General features: G+C 37.4%; 1 protein-coding gene across 3 annotated transcripts in view; it reads right to left on the bottom strand.

Annotated features, from left to right (window-relative positions):
- The window catches only part of TSGA10 (testis specific 10), a gene marked incomplete at its 3' end in the record, with an annotated part of 158,005 nt that overhangs the window by 26,084 nt on the left and 104,086 nt on the right, over positions 1-27,835 (bottom strand). For all 3 annotated transcript variants that reach the window (XM_082746844.1, XM_082746843.1, XM_082746845.1), the window contains exon 16: positions 19,924-20,133. In XM_082746844.1, the coding sequence (XP_082602970.1) occupies positions 19,924-20,133 (210 nt within the window). The remainder of the gene's footprint in view (positions 1-19,923; positions 20,134-27,835) is intronic.

Below are 27,835 nucleotides of genomic sequence, written 5' to 3'. Positions count from 1 at the left end.
TATTTTCCATAATTTCATCTTCTATATCACTGATTTATTCCTCTGCTTCAGCCATTCTCATTCTCATTGCATCCAGTCAGTTTTGCATCTCAGTTATAGCACTTTTTTTTATTTTGGACTGACCATTTTTTAGTTTTTTTATCTCCACAGTAAAGGATTCTCTCGTGTCTTTGACACTTTTCTCAAGCCCAGCTAGTATCCTTATGATTGTTGTTTTAAACTCTGGTTCAAGAATCTCATTTATATCTGTTTTGATTAAATCCCTGGCCATTACTTCTTATTCCTTCTTTTGGGGTGAATTCCTCAAACCTGTCATTTTGCTTAGGTCACTTTTTTGTGTGTGATTTTTAAGAAAGACTGTTACATTCCTGCTCCTGAGAGTAATGGCTATGTTAAGAAGAGGTCCTATATGTGCTGGGCCTGGTGCTTCAGGAAGTGTTTCAAAGTGTGCACTCTGCTGTTTTATATTGGCTGCTCTTTCCCTCAGGTCAGTCCTCTGCAGAGCTTCTTCTTGCCTGCACTGGGGGAGTGTCTGGACCTTGTCCACTCTGCCAAGTTTTAACTGGGTGTGTTTTGGTCTACTTGTTAAAAGAAGATGGATTCTATTTTCCTTAGACCTGAAGCTTTGCAACACTCTATGACTTGGTGTGTGCAAGGGGTTTGTGCTGGTCTTTTGGGGGAAAGGCCTGCTGTGCTGATATTCAAGCAGACTTGCCCTATGGAGATGCACCTGCAGGGCACAAAGGGGTGGGTCTTATTTTAAGTAGGGCCAGCATCCACTGGGGGGGTGTTCTGTTGCTGTCAAGTTGGTCAGTGCTAATGGGTTTGGCAGGGGGTGATGCCATTCTCTCTTGACCCCAGACCAGGGAGTTTGCTCCCACCACTCTTCAAGAAGCCCTCACAGAAGAGCAAACAATCTCTCCCCTTGTGTCCCCAGCTTTCATCAGATTGCTGCCTGTCTGTGTCTGATCTGTCTGCCTGCCAGAGTACTCATGTGTTTTATCTCAGAGATGCAGCTAGGTTCAAAACTCCAAATTTTAGGGACCCACACTGATCTGCTGAGGGAGGGTTTTGCCATGCTGTTGCTGGTGCTGGCTTGTCCCTGAAAAGCAGTTGCATGACCACGCAGTGGTTCAGAGTTTATGTTAAAGCACAGTAAAAAGCTAGCACCCAGGTTTGCTGCCCTTAACCAGTTTCTTTGTTCCTATGCCAGTAGTCAGGGCAGCACATTAGTGCCTGCCAGCTCTTTTGTTCCCAGAGAGGCCATGCCACCCTTCCCAAATGCACTCCAAGAAGGGCAAATGTTTCTCCCTGTGGGACCCAGGGGATCCTCAAACCATACTGTCTGCTCCTGATCTCTAGCCTCCTTCCTCACTGGAGCACTGCTAAGCCCACCAGTCATTACTGTGACAATGGCAAAGGCTTCTAAAGCTTCAGACTTTGAGCACCACTACTTGTGTAGGCATCCCCTCTCCTTTTCCCAATCAATAGTTTTGAGGAATAGTTTTTCTTGTGCAATCCCTTGTGTGTTGCTTTAACTCTTTCTCTCTCTTTCTCTCTCACCCTTCTCTCTGTGATCGGGGCTCCCACTTCCCTGCAGCACCTACAGTTCTTTTCTCCCTCAAATCAACTCTCTGTAACTCCTATTTTCTACCTCTACATGTGCAGTTTGTTTTACCAGTCTTCAGGTCAATTTCTTGGGTATTTGGAGTGACTTGATAGTTATCTAGCTGTGTTCGAGAGATGAGACAAACTTATGGCTTCCCTATTCCTCTACCTTAACTCTACAGGAAACCATGTTTAAAGAAGTAAAGGAATGTATGATGACAATGTGTCAGCAGTAGAGATTAATAATAAGGATATGGGAATTATGAACTGTTCTCAAAGGCAGTTTCTTTTGCTTGCTTTATTTACCTGTAGCTGAGTCACACTTTCTTATTTCTTTGAAAGTCAAATTCTTGTCATTGATGAACACTGAGCATTTAAGCTTCTATATTATAACAACTCTGAATACTGACCCTCTCCATGTCAGGACTTACTGTAGTCCTTCATTGCTTTCCTTCCTTCCCTACCTTCCTTTCCTTCCTTCTTTCCTTCCTTCCTCCTTGCCTCCTTCCCTCCCTTCCTTTCCCTGGACAGTTCCCATGAAGTCTATTTCCCTTGCAGTGTATAACTTCTGGTGTTATTCCTCAGGGCATATCCATAATCACTCTGACTCATTTACCATCAGCATGTTTACAATCTCTCTAAAGCTTTCTATTGAGATGACAGTAGATTTAGTCAGGCTATCTTTGATTGTCTCTCTCCTTGATCTTCCTGTTAAGTTTCTAGCTGGTCTGTTTCTATTGCTATCATCTAAATGCTAGTCTCCATTAATTGTTGACTAACTGCTCTATTGATTTCACAATGGCCTATGGGTATAAATTGCTTTACAGTCTGATCCAATTAAATTTGGACTCCTTTGCCAGATGGTAGGGATAAGTCTTTAAGGCTTGCTCTAACTCTAAAGGGGGACTCTTAGCTATCACTTTCCATGGTTCTTTATTAAGCTTCTAAGTAGCATATTGTTTTGCTTCTTATTATCATGAAGTTACTAGTTTTCTTTTAAAAAAAAAAGTTTTATTGCATGACTAATTGCTGAAATCCTTAGGATGAACTGGATAATGCAATAGCTGCCCTTCTGGGTTTAGGTGTTGCTTCTTCATGGAATCCATGCCTGAATCTCTGATATACAACTTTTACATGCCTCATTGAACTGGTCCCAGTGGTACTTCACCGTTTAGACTTTGCACTCAAGTTATACTTTCTCTTCTACTTGGCAGGGCAACAATAATTTGCCACATTGACTTCTGAAAGTGGTAGGCCTTAGAGCCACAGCAGCAGCACATGTGCGTCTCCTTGCTATGATTTCCACATGATGACATTCACTTCATCATCTCAGTTCTATGGCTGATATCAAAGAGAAGACATTTCTGCTACATCATGCTCAGAACATCTGCCCATGAGAGCACCACTAGGTTCTTTGTAATTGTGTTTCATAACTTTCTGAGAGCTTTCTGACTATATATCCCCAAATTCCCACTTCTGGGAATGCATCTTAAGAATATAAAGCAAAATATCTGTGAATTGCCAGGTTTACACACTTCACAGCACTCACCATAGCATATAACCTCCCCAATGTCACAGACCTGTACCCCGGGGGATAAAAATATATTACATGTTTATAAAAAATAAAAAATTTAAAAAAGAATATAATGCAAAATGATATAAAAGTTTTATGTAGCAAAATAATACCATGTTGTTTTATACACACAAAAAATCTGAAAAACCCACCGCAAATATCATTCTCAATGGAGAAAAACTGAAAGCTTTTATGCTAAGGTCAGGAACACGGCAGGGATGTCCATTATCACCGCTGCTATTCAACATAGTACTAGAGGTCCTAGCCTCAGCAATCAGACAACAAAAGGAAATTAAAGGCATCCAAATCGGCAAAGAAGAAGTCAAATTATTACTCTTCGCAGATGATATGATACTATATGTGGAAAACCCAAAAGACTCCACTCCAAAACTGCTAGAACTTGTACAGGAATTCAGTAAAGTTTCAGGATATAAAATCAATGCACAGAAATCAGTTGCATTTCTCTACACCAACAACAAGACAGAAGAAAGAGAAATTAAGGAGTCAATTCCATTTACAATTGCACCCAAAACCATAAGATACCTAGGAATAAACCTAACCAAAGAGACACAGAATCTATACTCAGAAAACTATAAAGTACTCATGAAAGAAACTGAGGAAGACACAAAGAAATGGAAAAATGTTCCATGCTCCTGGATTGGAAGAATAAATATTGTGAAAATGTCTATGCTACCTAAAGCAATCTACACATTTAATGCAATTCCTATCAAAGTACCATCCATCTTTTTAAAAAGAAATGGAACAAATAATTCTAAAATTTATATGGAACCAGAAAAGACCTCGAATAGCCAAAGGGATATTGAAAAAGAAAGCCAAAGTTGGTGGCATCACAATTCCGGACTTCAAGCTCTATTACAAAGCTGTCATCATCAAGACAGCATGGTACTGGCACAAAAACAGACACATAGATCAATGGAACAGAATAGAGAGCCCAGAAATAGACCCTCAACTCTATGGTCAACTAATCTTCAACAAAGCAGGAAAGAATGTCCAATGGAAAAAAAGACAGCCTCTTCAATAAATGGTGCTGGGAAAATTGGACAGCCACATGCAGAAAAATGAAATTGGACCATTTCCTTACACCACACACAAAAATAGAGTCAAAATGGATGAAGGACCTCAATGTGTGAAAGGAATCCATCATATCCTTGAGGAGAACATGGGCAGCAACCTCTTCGACCTCTGCCACAGCAACATCTTCCTAGGAACAACGCAAAAGGCAAGGGAAGCAAGGGAAAAAATGAACTATTGGGATTTCATCAAGATCAAAAGCTTTTGCACAGCAAAGGAAACAGTTAACAAAATCAAAAGACAACTGACAGAATGGGAGAAGATATTTGCAAACGACATATCAGATAAAGGACTAGTGTCCAAAATCTATAAAGAACTTAGCAAACTCAACACCCAAAGAACAAATAATCCAATCAAGAAATGGGCAGAGGACATGAACAGACATTTCTGCAAAGAAGACATCCAGATGGCCAACAGACACATGAAAAAGTGCTCCATATCACTTGGCATCAGGGAAATACAAATCAAAACCACAATGAGATATCACCTCACACCAGTCAGAATGGCTAAAATCAACAAGTCAGGAAATGACAGATGCTGGCGAGGATGTGGAGAAAGGGGAACCCTCCTCCACTGTTGGTGGGAATGCAAGCTGGTGCAGCCACTCTGGAAAACAGCATGGAGGTTCCTCAAAATGTTGAAAATAGAACTGCCCTATGACCCAGCAATTGCACTACTGGTTATTTACCCTAAAGATACAAACGTAGTGGTCCAAAGGGGCACGTGCACCCGAATGTTTATAGCAGCAATGTCCACAATAGCCAAACTATGGAAAGAACCTAGATGTCCATCAACAGATGAATGGATCAAGAAGATGTGGTATATACACACAATGGAATACTATGCAGCCATCAAAAGAAATGAAATCTTGCCATTTGCGACAACACGGATGGAACTAGAGCATATCATGCTTAGCGAAATAAGTCAAGCAGAGAAAGACAACTATCATATGATCTCCATGATATGAGGAAGTGGTGATGCAACATGGGGGCTTAAGTGGTTGGAAGAAGAATCAATGAAACAAGATGGAATTGGGAGGGAGACAAACCATAAGTGACTCTTAATCTCACAAAACAAACTGAGGGTTGCTGGGGGAGGGGGTTTGGGAGAAGGGGGTGGGATTATGGACATTGGGGAGGGTATGTGCTTTGGTGAGTGCTGTGAAGTGTGTAAACCTGGTGATTCACAGACCTGTACCCCTGGGGATAAAAATATATGTTTATAAAAAATAAAAAATTTTAAAAAAATCTGAAAAATTCTTACTGCCCAGCAATAGGGAAGTAGTGAAAAGTAGAATACTAAATTTAATATGCTACTATTGCAAATATGTAAATGAACACAAAAATTTGGCTAGGAAAAGAAAGAGCTTGAAGAAAATATAGCAAAACATTTATAATAAGAGAATAGTTCTCATTCTAGTTTTAGTTTCTGAAATTCACTGTAGTCTAAGAAGATTATTATACTTTTAAAAATCTTTTGTTTCATTAAAAATTATATGAGATTCTCCAAAGCACATTTCATATTATTCTTTTTTTTAAAAGATTTTATTTATTTATTAACAGACAGAGATCACAGACAGAGAGGCAGGCAGAGAGAGGAGGAAGCAGGCTCCCTGCTGAACAGAGAGCCCGATGTGGGGCTCGATCCCAGGACCCTGGGATCATGACCTGAGCCAAAGGCAGACGCTTTAACCCACTGAGCCACCCAGGTGCCCCATATAATTCCTAAGAAAATCATCTACAATACAAGTATTAATTAAAGAGCATTAAAGGATGTATATTTGGAATTCATATTCTTGACATTCCTCTTAAGAAGAGTTAGATAAGAGACAGATATACTGTATTTATTTGAAAAATAGAAAACCAAGGCCTGGGTGAATTGGTATGGTTATACATATCTCAGTGTTGGGGAACATCCTCATAAATATGTGACTACCAATTGACCTATGAACTGGACCTAGATACTCAAAGACTCCCTACCCTCTCCCCTATACCTAAAATGTGGGTTCTATTTGTCTTTCCCATTCCCAGAGGCTGCTCCAAAGACACAGAGGTGGTATATTGATACAATGTTGAAAATACCCACACAGTATATGACTGAATTCAGTTAGGACCTCTTTATAAATGTTTAAGATTTGGTAGGTTAGTGCAAGGATCCATTCATCCTTCTTCTGTCCAAGACAAGCCTCATATGTAAGTTTTCTTTGCTTAATAAAACTGCCACCTATCAGTCTGGAGTAGCTTGTCTCTTTTTGTGATCTATCTATCTGCTCTGAGTACAGGGACTATTTTCAAATTACACCTAGAAAGCTTCTAGGTGGGTTACAAACCAAAATGATTTTTTTTAAGAAGAAAAGTAAACTAAGACTGTAAAAGATTCTAAAACCCTTATTCTAGTGCTTTAAATAATTTCACTGGAGAATGAAGATAGATGTATAGATCTTTTCCCCTTAACCTCTACTTCCTTGTTTAAAATCATCTGAGTGATTCCAGGAATGCAAGGCTGGCTCAATTTTCAAACATTAATCAGTATAATCTATCATAACAACAGGCTAAAGAATAAAAATGAGTATATTAATTGATGTAGAAAAAGCATTTAACAAAAATTCAATACTCATTCATGATAAAAACTCTCAGAAATACAGACATAGACAGAAATATCCCCAACTTAATAAAAAGCATCTACAAAATTTGACAGGTAACAGTATGCTTAATGGTAAAAACTGACTCCTGGAATAAAGCAAGAACGTTCACCCCTCTTATTCAACATAGCATTAAAGTACTAACCAGTATAATAAGGCAAGAAATAGCATAAAGATTGAACATGAAGAAATAAAATTCTTATCTTCAGATAACATGCTCGTCTATGTAGAAAATTGCAAAGAATCTACAGAAAAACCACTAGAACTAGTAAGTGAATTCAGTAAGGTCACAGAATATAAGATAAACATTCAAAAATCAATACTTACATATACTTGCAATGAACATATTCCTAGCAAAATTAAAACTACAATACCATTTATGGTAACTCAAAAAAAAAAAAAAAAGAAGTATTCTACATTTTGTAGTTGTAAATCTCACAAAACAGATACAGAACTTACATGCTGACTAAACCAATCTGATAAAAGAAATCAAAGAAGATCTAAATAAAACATGCCATATTCATGGATTGGAAGTCTCAATACAGTAAAGATGTCATTTCTTCCCCAGTTTAATGTGATTCTTATCAAAATCTCAACAAGATTTTTTATGAAAATATATACAATATTCTATATTTATATGGAAAGGCAAGGAAACTAGAATAGTTAAGAAAATTTTGAAAAAGCAGAGTAAAGTGGACAAAATCAGTCTACTTGAAAAAAATATCAGTCTACTTGATTTAAAGACATTATATAGCTACAGTAATAAAAATTGTGTGGTATTAGGGAAGAGACAGACACATAGATAAATGTAAAAGAATAGAAAAACAAGAAATAGGCCCACTCTGTATGTCCAATGATTTTTCACAAATGTAAAGAATCAATTTAATGGAGGGAGTAATTTTTAGAAAAAATACTATGACAATAGTAAGCTACAAACAAATGGTACTGAAACAATTGGACACCCATAGGCAAAAAAGTGAAGCTTGATGTAAAACTCACACCCTTATGTAAAAACTGACTCAAAATGGATCATAGCATTAAATGTGAAACATAAAACTATAACATTTTTAGAATAAAACCTAGGAAAAACCTTTAGGATTGAGAGCTATGCAAAGAATTTTTAGACTTAAAACCAAAAGCACAATCCATAAAAGGAAACTGATAAACTGCACATTCCCCAAACTTAAACTTTGCTCTTAGAAAGATGCTGATAAGAAGATGAAAACACAAGCTACATACTGGGAGAAAATATCTACAAACCACATATCTGATAAAGGACCAGTATCTAAGATGTATAAAGAATGCTTAATATTCAACATTAAAAAAGTAAATAATTCATTGAAAACATGGGCAAAAGATAGAGAGAGCTGTTTCACCAAAGAAGATATATAAATGGCAAATTATCATATAAAAATATGGTCTGCTTCATTAATTTAGGAAAATGCAACTGGACGATGATATAGCACTATACCTATATCAGGATGGTCAAAATAAAAAATAGTGACACCACCAACTATGGACAAAGATGTGGAAAAACTGATCACTCACATATTGTTGGTGGGAATGCAAAACGGTATAGACTGGGGGAAAAAAGTTTGGCACTTTAAAAAATAATGAATTATGCAACTACCATATAATCCAAAAGCTGCATTTCTGGGCATTTAATGAGAAATGAAGACAAGTTTCACACAAAAACATGTAGACAATGTTTACAATGGTTTTATTTGTATGATCTAAAAACTAGAAATAACCCAGGTATTCAATGCATGAATGGTTAAACAAACTGTGTTATACCCAATGCACAGAATACTGCTTAACAATGAAAAGGAATGAACTACTAATACATGCAATAACCTAGATGACTCTCCAGAGAATTATGCTGAGTGAAAAAATCCAAGCCCAAAAAGTTACATACCATATGATTCCATTTATGTAACATTCTTGAAGTGATAAAATTAGAGAAAGGAAGACTAGATTAGTGGTTGCTATGGGTTAAGGGGATGGGTAGGGACAGAAGGGAAGAAGACAGGGCTACAAAAGTGCAACATGATGTATCCTTGATGGAAATGTTCCATATCTTGCCTGATACAATGTCAACATCCTGGTTGTGATATTATACAATAATTTTACAAGAGGTTATAATTGGGGAGACCAGGTAAATGATACTTTGTATCATTTCTTACAATTGCATGTGAATCTATAATTATCTCAAAATCAAAATTTAATTTACAAAATTATTTGGTTATAGCCTATACACATAGCTAAGGAAATACAAATGTAAATAAGATGGTCCCTGCATTTGAAACTATAGCCTAAAATGGGGGTAAACATATATACATAAATAACTAACTTTTAAGGCAAAAAATTTATGTCAGGAGTATTTTAAAATACAGTTAGACTTAGCCTGACCATTTCACAACCACTAGGATAGCTATTATCAAGAACAGGGGAAAAAAGATATAAAATAGGGGTAGGCAGGGGGAGACAAGATGGCGGGGAAGTAGGAGGAGGCGCCTGTTCAACCTGCACCCTAAAGTGAGCTGATTACCTTCCAAAGATCTCCAATCACCCACGAAATCAGCCTGAGATCAGAGTTATACATGTCTGGATCTCTACTGGAGCAGAAGACACCAGTGGGCAGGTAAAGCAGAGTGGGAAAGTCAGACTGATATCCAAAGATAAACAAAAGGGGGAGGGAGCCACCAGAGGTGACCCGTTGGAAAGTAATACCCCAATACGAGAGTGCCCTGTGCCTGGGGACTAGCATTAACTCGGGAGTCTGGTAGAAAGCACTCAAAAAGAGCAAAGGATCACCGGGGGGAGATTTCAGGAATAGGGTTGTTAGGGTTGGGGCTTAAGTCCCCAGACCCAGGACAGCCACCCCTGGCGCAGAGCCAGAGAGAGTGCGGCAGAGAAACCAGCTCTCGGTCCCTGAACCACCAGCGCACCTGAGAGTGCATGGCGCCCAGCTCCCGTGAGAGGCTGGGAGCCTCCCCAGCCAAAAGAACACAGCCTTTTTGCAGTCCCCACGCAAGTGTCCTGCTGTGCCATCAGAGTCCAAGTCATGCCCAGCGCCCTCCCCTGAGAGAGGTGCACACAAATGCCAGCCCGGTGCTCTCGGACCTGGAAAGACCAGGCACTCTTAGCCCAGGCCAGCGGGAAAATCTCAGTGTGTGATCCCTGCTTGGAACTTCTCTGGCAGTCTGGAGCTGCCCAGACAGCCGCTGCTGCTGTGGCTTTGGGTACAAGCAAAAAATCCTGAGTCCCCAGGGACCGTGACTGGGAACCTGCTCTGCCAGCGGCCAAGGGGGGATTTATATGGGCTCTACAGCCAGACTGAGGCTTCTCTCTGAGAGGGAGGTCAGGGTGCAGTTTGCTTTCCTCTAAACCTACAAAAACCATCAAAAGCGGTCAAGGTGAGAAAGAAAAACAAAAGTGAACAAATACAAAAACCTCCAGAGAACAAAAGCCTGAAAAAACCAGTTTCCTCAGAGCCCACCCCCTTGAGGGGGGCGGGAGGACTTAGGTGAGAGAACTTCAGGGACTGAAAACCCACGTGGCAGGCCCCTTCCCCAGAAAACCAACCAGGAAAGGAAAAAAAGAAAAAAAAAAAAGACAACAAGAGAACAACCACCACTACTTCATAGGACAATTTTTATTATTAATTCGATCCCACTATTCTGGCTCATTTTTTTATATAGTTAATTTTTTATTATTATATAGATAATTTTTTAACCTATTTACCATCACAGTGAGATGTCTAGTACATCAAATTCCATAATAACCTTCTAACCTGAACCTGTGTTTTCCTTTTGCATTTCTATTTTTTAAATTTCTTTTTTTTAAAATTTTAGTTTACTTTAGTTTATTCCTTTTTTAATTTTTATTTTCTAATACTCATATAGAGTTAAACTTCAAGGTAATCCCCTTTCCCCAATCATTGCCACCCCTATAGGTAAATCAATTCCTAATCCCCTCTTATCTTAGGAAAGTTGAGTCATTTAACAAAGATATCAAGATACATCCAGGAAGAAGCAAAACAACCTTCCTCACCCACACTGAGAATTTACAAGCACTCTCCCATCTTTTTCTTCCACCAGTATTTCTGTGTTTTTGTGTTTGTCCTGATAGTATATAAATCTTACACTCAGGGTTCTTTTTGACGAGGTTCTTCCTTTATTTGCATATATATATATGCAAATATATATATATATATTTTTTTCTCTTGTCATACACTTTTATCAGTCTTTTTGTTTGTCTGTGTCTGTTTGTATACTTCATAAATCTTACCATGGGGTCCATTGGACTAAACCTTCTCTTTTATCTCACCTTTCTTTCCTGTCTCTCTCCCTCTATCTTTTTTTTTTCTTTTTCCTCTCATTTGGGTGGGGAACCCTGATTGCTCAGAAGCATTCCAGGGTGCACCTTGACTGCACCACAGTCAATACACCCAGCTACACCCGTTCAGCCATCTCTCACCAAAATGACTAGGAGGAGGAATGCCTACCAGAAGAAAAATACAGAGGATGGAACTTATGCACCAGAGCTAATGGCTATCAACATAGACATTATGTTGGAAAAGAATTCAGGCTAACAATTATCCAAGCAATAGCTAGGTTGGAGAAAGCCATGGGTGACCAAACGGAATTGATTAGGGCCAAACTGAAAACGACCACAGATCATGTTTTCAATATTAGGGAAGAGCTGAAAGCTACCAGGGATGAGCTTCACAATGCTCTCAATGAGTTCCAAACTAATCTAAATTCTCTCAACGCTAGAGTAACTGAGACAGAAGATAGAATTAGTGATCTGGAGGACAAACAGATAGAGAGAAAGGATCAGGAGGAAGCCTGGAACAAACAGCTAAGAAGCCACGAAAACAGAATCAGGGAAATAAATGATGCCATGAACGGTTCCAACGTCAGAATTATTGGAATCCCTGAAGGGGAGGAGAAAGAAAGAAATCTAGAAGATATAGTGGAACAAGTTCTTCATGAAAATTTTCCAAATCTCGTGAATGGAACCAGCGTTTATGTACTAGAGGCCGAAAGGTTCCCCCCCAGGATTACAGATTCTCGAAAGTCCTCGAGACACCTAATAGTAAGAATGAAGAATTATAATTGTAGGCAGAACCTCTTGAAAGCAGCTAGGACAAAGAAGATCCTTATGTACAGAGGAAAGCCCATCAGAATAACATCAGACCTGTCCACAGAGACCTGGCAAGCCAGAAAGGGCTGGCAAGATATATTCAGGACACTGAATGAGAAGAACATGCAGCCAAGAATACTTTATCCAGAAAGACTGACATTCAAAATGGAGGGAGAGATAAAGAGTTTCCAGGACTGGCAAGGCTTAAAAGACTATGCAACTATCAAGCCTATACTGCAGGAAATATTAAGGGGGCTTCTTTAAAGGAGGAAAAAGCCTAAGAATAGCATTGAACAAAAATATAGAGACAATCTACAGAAAGAAAGTCTTCAAAGGTAACACGATGTCAATAAAAACGTATCTATCAATAATCACCCTCAATGTGAATGGCCTAAATGTGCCCATAAAATGGCACAGGGTTGCAGACTGGATAAAACGACAGGGCCCATCCATATGTTGCCTACAAGAGACCCATTTTGAACCTAAAGGTACACCCAGACTGAAAGTGAAGGGATGGAGAAGCATCTTTCATGCCAATGGGCCTCAAAAAAAGGCTGGGGTAGCGATTCTCATATCAGACAAATTAGATTTTAAACTAAAGACTGTAGTCAGAGATCCAGAAGGACACTACATCATTCTTAAAGGGACTATCCACCAAGATGATCTAACAATTGTAAATATCTATGCCCCCAATATGGGAGCAGCCAATTACATAAGAAAACTGTTAATCAAGATAAAGAGTCATCTTGATATGAATACACTGATCGTTGGAGATCTTAACACACCTCTCTCAGAAATAGACAGATCATCGAAGCAGAAAATCAATAAAGAAACAAGAGCATTGAATGACACATTGGACCAGATGGACCTCATAGACATATACAGAACATTCCACCCTAAAACAACAGAATACTCATTCTTCTCAAGTGCACATGGAACCTTCTCCAGAATAGACCACATACTGGGTCATAAAACAGGACTCAACCGATACCAAAAGACCGAGATCATTCACTGCACATTCTCAGATCACAACGGTTTGAAACTGGAGCTCAATCACAAGGAAAAGTTCGGAAGGAACTCAAACACCTGGAAGCTAAAGACCACCTTGCTTAAGAATGCTTGGATCAACCAGGAAATCAAGGAAGAGCTGAAACAATTCATGGAAACCAATGACAATGAAGACTCTTCAGTCCAAAACCTATGGGATACAGCAAAGGCAGTCCTAAGGGGGAAATACATAGCCATCCAAGCCTCCCTCAAAAACATTCAAAAATCCAGAACACAGCAGCTGTATCTACACCTTAAAGAACTGGGGAATCAACAACAAATTAAACCAACTCCACACATAAGAAGGGAAATAATCAAGATTAGAGCAGAGATTGATGAGGTAGAAACCAGAGATACAGTAGAATGTATCAATGAAACTAGAAGCTGGTTTTCTGAAAGAATCAATAAGATTGATAACCATTGGTACATTAATCCAAAAGAAAAGAGAGAAATCTCAAATACATAAAATTATGAATGAAAAAGGAGAGATCACAAAAAACACCAAGGAAGTAGAAACAATCATCAGAAGTTATTATCAACAGTTATATGCCAATAAGCTAAGCAACCTGTATGAAATGGATGCATTCCTGGAAAACTATAAACTCCCAAAATTGAATCAGGACGAAATTGACAACCTGAATAGACCAATATCTAGTAACGAGATTGAAGCAGTGATCAACCCCCCCCCCCCAAAAAAAGCCCTGGACCTGATGGATTCCCCGGGGAATTCTACCAAACTTTCAAAGAAGAAATAACACCTATTCTCCTGAAGCTGTTTCAAAAAATTGAAGCAGAAGGAAAACTTCATGACTCTTTCTATGAAGCCAGCATTACCCTGATCCCCAAACCCAGCAAAGACCCTACCAAAAAGGAGAATTTCAGACCAATATCTCTGATGAATATGGATGCTAAGATTCTCAACAAGATCCTAGCAAACAGGATCCAACAGCACATTAAAAAGATTATCCACCATGACCAGGTGGGATTCATTCCTGGGCTACAAAGATGGTTCAACATTTGCAAATCAATCAATGTGATAGAACAAATTAATAAGAGAAGAGAGAAGAACCACATGGTCCTCTCAATTGATGCAGAAAAAGCATTTGACAAAATCTAGCATCCATTCCTGATTAAAACGCTTCAAAGTATAGGAATAGAGGGAACATTCCTGAACTTCATCAAATCTATCTATGAAAGACCCACACCAAATATCATCCTCAATGGGAAAAAGCTTGCATCCTTCCCGTTGAGATCAGGAACACGACAAGGATGCCCACTCTCACCACTTTTGTTCAACATAGTATTAGAAGTCCTGGCAAAAGCAATCAGACAACAAAGGGAAATAAAAGGTATCCAGGTTGGTAATGAAGAAGTCAAACTCTCTCTCTTTGCAGATGACATGATTCTTTATATGGAAAACCCAAAAGACTCTACTCCCAAACTACTAGAACTCATACAGCAATTCTGCAACATGGCAGGAAACAAAGTCTATGTACAGAAATCAGTGGCTTTCTTAAACACTAACAATGAAAATACAGAAAGGGAAATTAGAGAATCGATTCCATTTACTATAGCACCAAGAACCATAAGATACCTGGGAATAAACCTAACCAAAGAGGTAAAGGATCTGTACTCAAGGAACTACAGAACACTCATGAAAGAAATTGAAGAAGACACAAAAAGATGGAAGACCATTCCATGCTCTTGGATCGGAAGAATAAACATTGTTAAAATGTCGATACTGCCTAGAGCAATCTATACTTTTAATGCTATTCCGACCAAAATTCCACCGGCATTCTGCAAAGAATCAAATAATCATAAAATTTGTCTGGAATCAGAAGCGACCCTGAATCGCTAAGGAAATGTTGGAAAACAAAAATAAAACGGGGGGGGGGCATTATGTTACCTGATTTCAAGCTTTACTACAAAGCTGTTATCACCAAGACAGCATGGTACTGGCATAAAAACAGACACATAGACCAGTGGAACAGAGTAGAGAGCCCAGATATGGACCCTCAACTCTATGGTCAAATAATCTTCGACAAAATAGGAAAAAACATCCAGTGGAAAAAAGACAGTCTCTTCAATAAATGGTGCTGGGAAAACTGGGCAGCTATATGAAGAAGAATGAAACTCGGCCATTCTCTTACACCGTACACATAGATAAACTCAAAATGGATAAAAGACCTCAACGTGAGACAGGAATCCATCAGAATCCTAGAGGAGAACATAGGCAGTAATCTCTTCGATATCAGCCACAGCAACTTCTTTCAAGATATGTCTCCAAAGGCAAAGGAAACAAAAGCGAAGATAAAATTTTGGGACTTCATCAAAATCAAAAGCTTTGGGGCACCTGGGTGGCTCAGTGGGTTAAACCGCTGCCTTCGGTTGGGTCATGATCTCGGGGTCCTGGGATCGAGTCCCGCATCGGGCTCTCTGCTCAGCGGGGAGCCTGCTTCCCCCTCTCTCTCTGCCTGCCTCTCTGCCTACTTGTGATCTCTCTCTGTCAAATAAATAAATTAATTAATTTAAAAAAAATCAAAAGCTTCTGCACAGACAAGAAAACAAAGAGGCAACTCACAGAATGGGAGAAGATATTTGCAAATAACAGTACAGACAAAAGGTTGATATCCAGGATCTATAATAAACTCCTCAAACTCAACACACACAAAACAGACAATTATATCAAAAAATGGGCAGAAGATATGGACAGACACTTCTCCAATAAAGACATACAAATGGCTATCAGACACATGAAAAAATGTTCATCATCACTAGCCATCTGGGAGATTCAAATTAAAACCACATTGAGATATCACCTTATACCAGTTAGAATGGCCAAAATTAGCAAGACAGGAAACAACATGTGTTGGAGAAGATATGGAGAAAAGGGAACCCTCTTACACTGTTGGTGGGAATGCAAGTTGGTGCAGCCTCTTTGGAGAACAGTGTGGAGATTCCTCACGAAATTAAAAATAGAACTTCCCTATGACCCTGCAATTGCACTCCTGGGATTTACCCCAACGATACAGATGTAGTGAAAATAAGGGCCATCTCTACCCCAATGTTTAAAGCAGCAATGGCCACGGTCGCCAAACTGTGGAAAGAACCAAGATGTGCTTCAACAGACGAATGGATAAGGAAGATGTGGTCCATATACACTATGGAGTATTATGCCTCCATCAGAAAGGATGAATACCCAACTTTGTAGCAACACAGACAGGGCTGGAAGAGATTATGCTAAGTGAAATAAGTCAAGCAGAGAGAGCCAATTATCATATGGTTTCACTTATTTGTGGAGCATAACAAAAAACATTATGGACATGGGGAGTTAGAGAGAAGTGGGTTGGGGTAAATTGGAAGGGGAGGTGAATCATGAGAGCCTATGGACTCTGAAAAACAATCTGAGGGGTTTGAAGTGGTGGTGGGGGGTGGGAGGTTGGGGTACCAGGTAGTGGGTATTGTAGAGGACACAGATATCATGGAGCACTGGGTGTGGTGAAAAAATAATGATAATGTTATGCTAAAAATAAATAAAAAAAATTACAGGGTAAGAAAAGCTAAAATATAATAAATGTTGGCAAGGATATAGAGAAACTGGAACCTGTTTGTGCTGTTGTTGGGAATGTAAAATGATGCAGTCATTGTAGAAAACAGTACAAAATTCCCTCAAAAAATTAAAAATAGAATTGCCATATGATCCAGAAATCCAGCTTCTGAGTATAAATCCAAAAGAATTGAAAGGCTTGAGGAGCTATTTGTAAACGCATTCATAGCAGCATTATTCACAATAGCTAAAACATGGAATCAACCCCAAGTGTCTATGATGAATAAATTTTTAAAAATGTAGTACATTGAGGAATTAACTGAGGATTTTGGAGGCGTGGGAGGTTGGGTGAGCTTGGTGGTGAGTATTGTAGAGGGCACGTACAGCATGGAGCACTGGGTGTGGTGCACAAACAATGAATTCTTGAAAAATGAAAAGAAATCTAAAAAATAAATAAAAATTTTAAAAAAGAAAAAATGTAGTATATTCATATAATGGAATATTATTCGGCCTTAAAAAGAAATTCTGTAATACATTACAACACTGATAAACCTTGAGGACATCACGCTAAGTGTAAAAAGTAGTCACAAAAAGACAAATATTATATAAATCCACTTACATGAGATACTTAGAGTAGTAAAAACCATAAAGAGAGACAGTATAATGATGGTTTCCAGGGGCTGGGGAAAGGGGAAAATAAGGAGTTATTGTTTAATAGATACAGTTTCAGATTTACAAGATCAAATGAGTTATGATGGTGAAGGCTGCACAACAATGTGAATGTATGTAATACAAATGAACTGTACACTTAAAAATGGTTAAGATAGAAAAGGTTATATAATATGTATTTTAAAATAAAAGAAAAAATAGAAAAAATACTATGAGAATAGAAAGCTACAAAACTTGAAGTAAACATCCTTAATGGTTAAAAATTCATATAAATCACTTTCAAGTTTATATATTGTCCTTCTACGGGTAATGAATTTAAGGCTTAAAGAAAATTACTGGTACCACTACTGGTATATACACTACTTGGTCATGGTGTATTATTATCTTAATAAGCTTTGAGATAATATTTATGGCATTTCATCTTAATATTGTTTCATTTGCAATAACATGTATTACTTTTCCAATTTGAAAACAGCAAGTAAAAAAATATTTTTAAAGAAAAAATTGATGTTTTTTGAATTTTTACAGTGAAAATATATTCATGAGTTACTTCCATCATTAAAAATTCTTGTTAAGCTGCTAAAAAAATTCTTGTTAAAATAAGAAAAATAATTTAAAGGAAGACTCAGAAAATCCTTACATATACCACTTCATTAATAAAATATTAACAGTGGATTCTTATAGAAATCAACAGACTCGTGAATCTTAAATGCATCATATCCTCCTAGCGAATAGTAGATTAACAAAATTAAAAAACTGGAAATGTAAAGACCAAAATTTGTTGACTTTAAAAAGTTTTAAAATTCCAGTTAGTTAACATTCAGTGTAATATTAGTTTCAGGTGAATGGTATAGTGATTCAACACTTCCATACAACACCCAGGTCTCATCACAATAAGTGCACTCTTCAATTCCCATTATCTATTTAACCCATCCCCTCACTACCTCCCTTCTGGTAACCATCAGTCTGTTCTCTACAGTTAAGAGTCTGTTTCTTAGTTTGCCTTTTTCGTGTTTTTTTTTTTTTCCCCCTTTGCTCATCTGTTTTGTTTCTTAAATTCCACATATGAATGAAATCATGTTGTATTTGTCTTTCTCTGACTTATTTTACTTAGCATAATGCTCTCTAGCTCTATACATGTCATTGCAAATGGCAAGATTTCATTCTTTTTTATGGCTGAGTAATATCCCATTGTGTATATATATTCCATATCTTTATCCATTCATCCATTGGTGGACACTTGGGCTGTTGCCATAATTTGGCTGAGACACATATGGGGGTGCATATATCTCTTTGATTTTTTTTATTATTTTGGGTAAATTCAATTACCCTGTGCAACTTGTATACATATTCCTTTAGGATCCAGGCTCCAATGATCTCTCCAGATACAACTCTAGCCACTTTCACCTGTGCATGCCATTGTAAATCACTTACTAATTCATTTATAACTCCATGCCATCGTCTATGTTGTTCTCTCTGAATAGGATGCCTCCTCTCTTTTGAGCTCAGTAGTACATCCTTATGAAGTCCTCCCCGACACACATAGACTGATTAGGAATTCCCTCTCTCAAGCCTTGAATATTTTTTATTAGTATAACATTCATACCACACAATTTGTATCTCAATACTGGGAGGTCCTCAAGAGCAAGGACCTGTCTTTTTCTTTTTCTCTTTCTTTTTCTTTTTTTCCCTTTCCTTTCCTTTATTCTTTCCCTTCCCTTTTCCTTTCCCTTCCTTTCTTTTCTTCTTTCTTTCTTCCTTTCTTTCTCTCTTCTTCTATTTTTTTGAGTATATATGACACATGATGTTACATTAGCTTCAAGTGTACAACATAGTGGCTCATCAACTCTATTATGTTAGACTATGCTGAGTAGCTACCACCTGTCATCATGCTATCCTATTACAATACCACTAACTACATTCCCTATGCTATAGTTTTTATCACCATGACTTATTTATTCCATTGCTGGAAGCCTGTATCTCTCACTCTTCTTCACCCATTTTGCCCACCCCCACTCCCACCCTTCCCTTCTGGCAACCATCATTTTGTTCTCTGTATTTATGGGTTGGATTATTCATTTGTTTTGTTTTATAGATTCTACATATAAGTGAAATCATTTGGTATTTGTCTTTCTCTGATATATTTCACTTAGCGTAATATCCACTGGGTCCAACCCTGTTTTGAACATTATGTTCACAGTGGCAAGCACAATGTCAGTATATACAATCAAATGAATTATAGCTTAAAAGAACCCACCCAGTTAAATAAATTTAGGCTAAAAGAATATCATTAAAGTTATAGTTTAGCTGAATAAACCCCAACTTCACAGTTCTTTGCTGATTGCTATGTTAATGTGTTTTATAATTATTCTGGCTATAAGTAAATGTTACATACTCAAAGAAAAAGTTTGTTACTTTCTTTAATTGTTGGAATACAGCTGTCATCAATTTATATTCTGGACTTTAGAAATAAAATCTAAAGTTTATAGACATGGTTTGATATAATATTTTATAAAAAAGAATTTGATTTTCTAAAATTGTAGTAACTTTATAGTAACAATAGTATTTTAAAAAACCATTTAAAAATGTATTACATACCATTTCTATTTCTTGATCTTTGGCAACCAGCTGTCGATTAAGAAGTTCTTTGCTTGAGTCAAGTTTAATACAAAGTTCCCTTGTGGAAGATAAATCTGCAAGGGCAGACACTTTTTCAAACTGAACCTTCTGAAGTTCCTCTTCCATCTTTACAACAGATTTGTGTAAGGTAGAAATCTGGGACTTATAAGACCTTTCTGCATTTAAGTGCTGCAAGGACAAAATTATTATTTTATATATCTGCATACATATATATACATCTTTTTAACTTGAAAAGACTAAAACATGGAAAAGTGGGGAAAATCTTTTGATGGCACACTGAGATTATAAGGAACTTTATACAATATAGGTGGTAATAATATATACAGAAACACCCTGGGAAAAACAAATTCGACTTTCAAACGTCTGTGTATAAAATCCATGAGTAAACTGGTCAACTGGTCATTATTTTAATGTGTTTAGTAAACAACTTCCCCCCCTCATAAAAGTCTCAACCTGAAAGTTAGTTGAGATACATACATGTTTGGTCTGTAGTTCTATTTTTACCACAGTTTCAATTATTCTAAAAGATAAACATTATTGTTGTTAAAGATAAAACATTAGCCACCACTGTTTCACTCACAATACCCACTTTCCAATTCTTAAATGGCATGTTCACCTAAATCATAATATCATAAAATGAGGACTGATATCTCTCTGGTACTTACTAATAACTCTAAGGGAAAAAGACTCTAGACTAGAATAAATTAAGGATTAATCCACATTATGGGAAATAAGAGCATGTTTTAAAAATTGTACAATGAGATTCAAGTTATATAAATGCTTTTAAAAGTTCAAGATAATACCACCCTATTTTTTTGTTTCAGAGAAATATCTTACATAAGTACACTGCCACCTACAGAGAAGTTTTTGCTATTATGTGAAGCTGACAGAACTGAGAGACAAAGAAATTTTTCTGCTTTTAATAGTACAAAACACCAAAAAAATTGCTCCTAGAAGTTACTTGGCCACAATTCTGCCCCCCCCCCTTACTTCCTCAGTCATTCTTCAAACAACCTTCTATCCATCTACCCACCCATCCATCTATCCATCCATTTCATATTTTTTAGTATATTCTATGTTCCAGCCAATGTGCTTAGATGCATACCCAGTGATACCAAAATAGTCTCTGTTCTCATGACACTTCCATACTATGAGGGAGCCATACATCAGTCAAATAATCACACAAATGACAATATAAATACATATTAACCAAATACTTCTAGAGGAAAAAAAGTATATAACAAAGTAAAGTGATCCAGACTAGGAGGGTCAGAGAAGTCAGGAAAGTCTTCTCCGAGTAAATGACACATGAGTTGAGATCTGAATGGTGTGTAGATAGATATACAGTGTGGGTTGGGGAAGGTGGTTTTTCAAACTGAAGGAATGCTAAATTCAAAAACCCCAGAGGGAATGTGTTGAGGGAGGGAAAATGACATGCTCCAACAACAAAGAGAAAACTTGTATGGCTAGAACTCAAGAGACCACAGAGAAGAGTGATAGCATATGTATTAAAAAACTCACAAGACAGAGCCTGATAAGCTGGGTTAAAATTTAAGTCTTTATCCATGGAAAAAAAGAGGGAGGTAATAGGATCAGTTTTGTGCCTTGAAAAGATTAATACTGGATATTTCAGGTTCTAGTAAGATAGCTGATTAAGCTAAGAGGAAAACTTTTTGGTAAAATAGAAAAAAATTTTACAATTCACAGCTGAGCTTGCAGAAAATAAAAATAAATTTTCATATTTGCTGAAGACAACGATAAAACAAATTAAGAGCAGGAAGAAATTTAGAAGGCCTGAAGCTAAAAGTTGGGGGTAGGAAGACCCAGTGACAGTGAAAGGCTTGTGTTTAAACACTGAATCAAGGACAGGAGAAAATAAGTTAGTACTAATGGGTAATTGGAACTAGGTCCTCTTCATAATCTGGAACACTTGAAAAGAGGTTCCAGAGGGAAAATCCACTCACCCTCACAGAGATACTACTGAAAGTTTATCTTCTCCTACTCTCTAAGTAGGGAAAAAAAATGTATTCTGTAAGAAACCTTAGGTCTAACTTTATTCAGTTTTGGAATCTGATGCACAGTACTGACTACCAATTCTAAACTTTAACATAAAGTTTGTCCCATTCCAATGATAACACAGAATCCCTTTGTAGAAGCAAACCCATATTCCTGACCATAAAAAATTCTGCAGGAAAATTCTCCTTTAAAGGAGTTTACAAACTTGGGGTGACTTAATCCACCATGAGTGAGAGTAGGAGCAACATAACACATAGCAGGAACAGAACTCTAGAACATCAAGTTGTTAAACAAAATATTTTAGGAGACATGAAAAATATGCTTATAAGTATTAAAGACATTAAAGAAGAAACTGCAAAGAATGAGACTTAGGACAAAACAAGAAAATTTGAAGAAGAGCCAATAGAACTTCTGGAAAGAAGGGAAAAGCAGTCAAGAAAATGAAAAACAATGAATGCATCAACAGACTAGTACAGCTGAAGAGAGAAGAATGAACTAGAAGAGAGATATCAGCACAGAGAGATAAACACATGGAAACTATAATAAAAATATTAACAAGCATTTAGACTAGGAGATCCAACAAGCATATTATAAAAGTTGAGGGAAATTGTAGAGTGAATTTAAAGGTGATAATATTCAAATAAGTAATATCTGAAAATTTCCAGACCTACTAAAAGTATTAATACTCTGACTAAAAAATGGCAAAACCCAAACCCTTCCTTTTGATAAACCCCAAAACAATACCTAGACATATATAGTAAAACTACAAAGAGAAAAAGAAGACCGTAAAAGAAAACAATGGCAAAAGACTTACAAAGAAAAACAATTAGAATGAGAACAGACTTCTCAATAAACTATTTTTGAAAGTTATGAAAGGAAAATAACCCACAACCCAGAATTCTATACTCATCTACACTAATACTCAAGAATAAGGGTAAAATAAATCTATTTTCAGGCAAAGACTGAGAAAATTAACTCATAAATCGAAGAAAGGAAGTAGTCTCAAGAAAGAAATTGAATGTAGAAGTAAGAAATAGAATGCAAGAAGCAATGTTGAAAAATTTTGTAGACATATAAGTGGATACAAATAAGCATTGACTGAAAGAATAAAAACAGGAGTAGTGATTTATTTTTAATGCTATAAAAAGCCAATGTGAATATAAGAGTATGCAACTATATTATAACAGATTGGGGTTGTGTAAGGTGGGAGGGAGAGCATAAGAAAACACATTCATTAGTAAGCAGGATACTGTGTTCAATATTCAAATATTCTTAAGAGCACATATTTTTTAGGAGGAAAGTTGGAAATACTAATAATAGACTTTTTTAAAATATGCATATTACAGATGTAACTTCTAAAAGACTAGGTTGAAAATCTAGAGCTTCCAAACCAATAAGTAGCTGGGGTAGAAAGTGGGTAAAGAAACAAATATATAAAAGATAAAGGATATGTTTGCCTGTTTTGTGTGTGTTGAGTTTGAGGAGTTCATTATAGATTCTGGATAAAAACCTTTTGTCTGTACTGTCATTTGCAAATATCTTCTCCCATTCCGTGGGTTGCCTCTTTGTTTTTTTGACTGTTTCCTTTGCTGTGTAGAAGCTTTTGATTTTAATGAAGTCCCAAAAGTTTATTTTCGCTTTTATTTCCTTTGCCTTTGGAGACATATCTTGAAAGAAGTTGCTGTGGCTGATATCAAAGAGATTACTGCCTATGTTCTCCTCTAGGATTCTGATGGATTCCTGTCTCACATTGAGGTCTTTTATCCATTTTGTTTATCTTTGTGTATGGTGTAAGAGAATGGTCAAGTTTCATTCTTCTACATATAGCTGTCCAGTTTTCCCAGCACCATTTATTGGATCTATAATGAACTCCTCAAACTCAACACACATGAAACAGGCAAAAATATCAAAAAATGGGAAGAAGATATGAACAGACACTTCTCCAATCAAGACATACAAATGGCTATCAGACACATGAAAAAATGTTCATCATCACTAGCCATCAGGGAGATTCAAATTAAAACCACATTGAGATATCACCTCACACCAGTTAGAATAACCAAAATTAACAAAACAGGAAACAATATGTGTTGGGGAAGATGTGGAGAAAGGGGAACCCTCTTACACTGTTGGTGGGAATGCAAGTTGGTGCAGCCTTAGAGAACAGTGTGGAGATTCCTCAAGAAATTAAAAATAGAGCTTCCCTATGACACTGCAATTGCACTCCTGGGTATTTACCCCAAAGATACAGATGTCGTGAAAAGAAGGGCCATCTGTACCCCAATGTTTATAGCAGCAATGGCCACGGTCGCCAAACTATGGAAAGAACCAAGATGCCCTTCAACAGATGAATGGATAAGGAAGATGTGGTCCATATACACTATGGAGTATTATGCCTCCATCAGAAAGGATCAATACCCAACTTTTGTAGCAACATGGACGGGACTGGAAGAGATTATGCTGAGTGAAATAAGTCAAGCAGAGAGAGTCAATTATCATATGGTTTCACTTATTTGTGGAGCATAACAAATATCATGGAGGATAAGGGGTGTTAGAGAGGAGAAGGGATTTGGTGTAAATTGGAAGGGGAGGTGAATCATGAGAGACTATGGACTCTGAAAATTAATCTGAGGGGTTTGAAGTGGTGGGGGGGGGTGGGAGGTTGGGGTACCAGGTGGTGGGTATTCTAGAGGGCACGGATTGCATGGAGCACTGGGTGTGGTGAAAAAATAATGAATACTGTTTTTCTGAAAATAAATCAATTTAAAAATAAATAAATAAATAAATAAATAAAATTTAAAAAAAGATAAAGGAAAGAAAGATAAAAGAATCAGGAAAAGAATAAAGTATAAAGAGACTATGGACTCTGAAAAACAATCTGAGGGTTTGAAGGGGCAGGGGGTGGGAGGTTGGGGGAACCAGGTGGTGGGTATTAGAGAGGGCATGGATTGCATGGAGCACTGGGTGTGGTGCAAAAACAATGAATACTGTTACACTGAAAAGAAATGTAAAAAAAAGAAGAGTATAAATACAAAAAAATGGAAATAATAAATATAAATGAGTCAGCAATTCAAACACAAATGGTAAATTTACTAGTTAATAAAAAGGTATTCTAATGGGGGAAAGGGGTGGGGTTATGGACATTGGGGAGGGTATGTGCTATGGTGGGTGCTGTGAAGTGTGTAAACCTGGTGATTCACATACCTGTACCCCAGGGGATAAAATATATTATATGCTTATAAAAAATAAAAAATAAAAATTAAAAAAAAGGTATTCTAAGATAGAATTTTTTAAAAAATTAGAATATATGATGTTTATTAGAGACAGTTGAAAAGGATTAAGAAAATATAGATTATACTTCTGTTTCCAGCCTTGATAGAATAACTGAGACTGAACTTATCCTCCCACTGTTAATAAGTGTAAAACTAGAAAGGAAGGGAAAGGAAAAGAAAGGAAAAGAAATAGGAAGAAAGAAGGAAGGAAGGGAGGGAGGGAAGAAGGAAAGGTGGGGGGATTGCGTCTAGATATTGAACAATAGGCACCACAGGGTTGTGATCTCTGAGAGAAGGAAAACAAACAAGATGAGCAATATGATCATTCCAGCTTTCTGTCAGGAGATGATTTTCCAGTCTTCAGGGAAAGAAACTTCAGTCAGAGCACAGCTGATTTGCAGAGGAGACAGAAATAAGCATCTGAAATATGTGGGATAGAGTTCTAGAAATGAAGGGTCTACACACACAAAAAAAGACAACCAGAAATTTGCCTAGGAGTCTCCTTGAGTCTGTTGCTGAATATTAAGCCTTGAATATATATTGTGAAACTCCAAAAGGCTAGGAAAGAAAACCAGAGAGCTCTAAAATAACCAAAACCACAGCTGATACACAGTTGGAAAAATCCTATGTTCGAACCTGCCAAAGTGGGATCCTTAATGAACACCCCAGATTGGGCATTTAATAGAGAACAAAGAAAGGTCCCGCCATAGTGGTAGGATTAAACTAGTATTACAGAAGAGGCTACTTTAAGCCTGTGCCATCAAAGCTTAAAGACAATCACAAAAGTATCGGTTTATTTGCAAGTAATTTAACAACCTGCCAGAACAAATACAACACTCTTAAAAGGAAGGCACAAAGTCTGAAATTCAACAAAGTAAAATTCCCAGTCTCCAGAACCCAATTGAAAAAATACCAGACAGGGGCATCTGGGTGACTCAGTGGGTTAAGCGTCTGCCTTCGACTCAGGTTGTGATATCTTGGTCCTGAGAAGGAGCCCTGCATTGGGCTCCCTGCTCAGCGGGATGTCTGCTTCACACTCTCCGTTTGTCGCTCCCACCACCCCATCCTTGCTCATGGCTCATGCTCTCTCTCAAATAAATAAACAAAATATTAAAAAAAAATACCAGATATGTAGGGGCACCTGCGTGGCTCAGTGGGTTAAAGCCTCTGTCTTCAGCTCTGTCATAATCCCAGGGTCCTGAGATCGAGCCCTGCATTAGGCTCTCTGCTCAGAAGGAGCCTGCTTCCCCATCTCTCTCTCTGCTTGCCTCTCTGCCTACTTGAGATCTGTCTGTTAAATAAATAAATAAAATCTTAAAAAAATTACCAGATATGTAAAGATGTAGAAATGTAACCTATATCTCTATACTTTGAAGCGCTTTAATCAAGAACAGATCCTAGATTTTGTCAAATGCTTTTTCTGCATCAATTGAGAGGATCATGTGGTTCTTCTCTCTACTCTTATTAATTTGCTCTATCACATTGATTGATTTGCGAATGTTGAACCATCTTTGTAGCCCAGGGATGAATCCCACCTGGTCATGGTGGATAATCTTTTTAATGTGCTGTTGGATCCTGTTTGCGAGGATCTTGTTGAGAATCTTAGCATCCATATTCATCAGAGATATTGGTCTGAAATTCTCCTTTTTGGTAGGGTGTTTACTTGGTTTGGGGATAAGGGTAATGCTGGCTTCATAGAAAGAGTCTGGTCCGGGGCTCTTGTTTTTTGGAGGTTTTTGATCACTGCTTGAATCTCATTACTAAATATTAGTCTATTCAGGTTGTCAATTTCTTCCTGGTTCAATTTTGGGGGTTTATAGTTTTTCAGGAATGCATCCATTTCATCTAGGTTGCTTAGGTTATTGGCATATAACTGTTGATAATAACTTCTGATGATTGTTTCTACTTCCTTGGTGTTTGTTGTGATCTCTCCCTTTTCATTTATAATTTTATGTATTTGAGCTTTCTCTCTTTTCTTTTGGATCAGTGTTGCCAATGGTTATCAATCTTATTGATTCTTTAAAAAAACCAGCTTCTAGTTTCATTGATACATTCTACTGTATCTCTGGTTTCTACCTCATCGATCTCAGCTCTAATCTTGATTATTTCCCTTCTTATGTGTGGAGTTGGTTTAATTTGTTGTTGATTCCCCAGTTCTTTAAGGTGTAGATACAGCTGCTGTGTTCTGGATTTTTGAATGTTTTTGAGGGAGGCTTGGATGGCTATGTATTTCCCCCTTAGGACTGCCTTTGCTGTATCCCATAGGTTTTGGACTGAAGAGTCTTCATTGTCATTGGTTTCCATGAATTGTTTCAGCTCTTCCTTGATTTCCTGGTTGATCCAAGCATTCTTAAGCAAGGTGGTCTTTAGCTTCCAGGTGTTTGAGTTCCTTCCGAACTTTTCCTTGTGATTGAGCTCCAGTTTCAAACCGTTGTGATCTGAGAATGTGCAGTGAATGATCTCGGTCTTTTGGTATCGGTTGAGTCCTGTTTTATGACCCAGTATGTGGTCTATTCTGGAGAAGGTTCCATGTGCACTTGAGAAGAATGAGTATTCTGTTGTTTTAGGGTGGAATGTTCTGT

The sequence above is a fragment of the Mustela nivalis genome (assembly GCF_964662115.1).
Source record: "Mustela nivalis genome assembly, chromosome: 8".
Classification (NCBI taxonomy): Eukaryota; Metazoa; Chordata; class Mammalia; order Carnivora; family Mustelidae; genus Mustela; species Mustela nivalis.
Note: the sequence above shows the minus strand (reverse complement) of the source record. Positions and strands in the feature narration are given on the sequence as shown.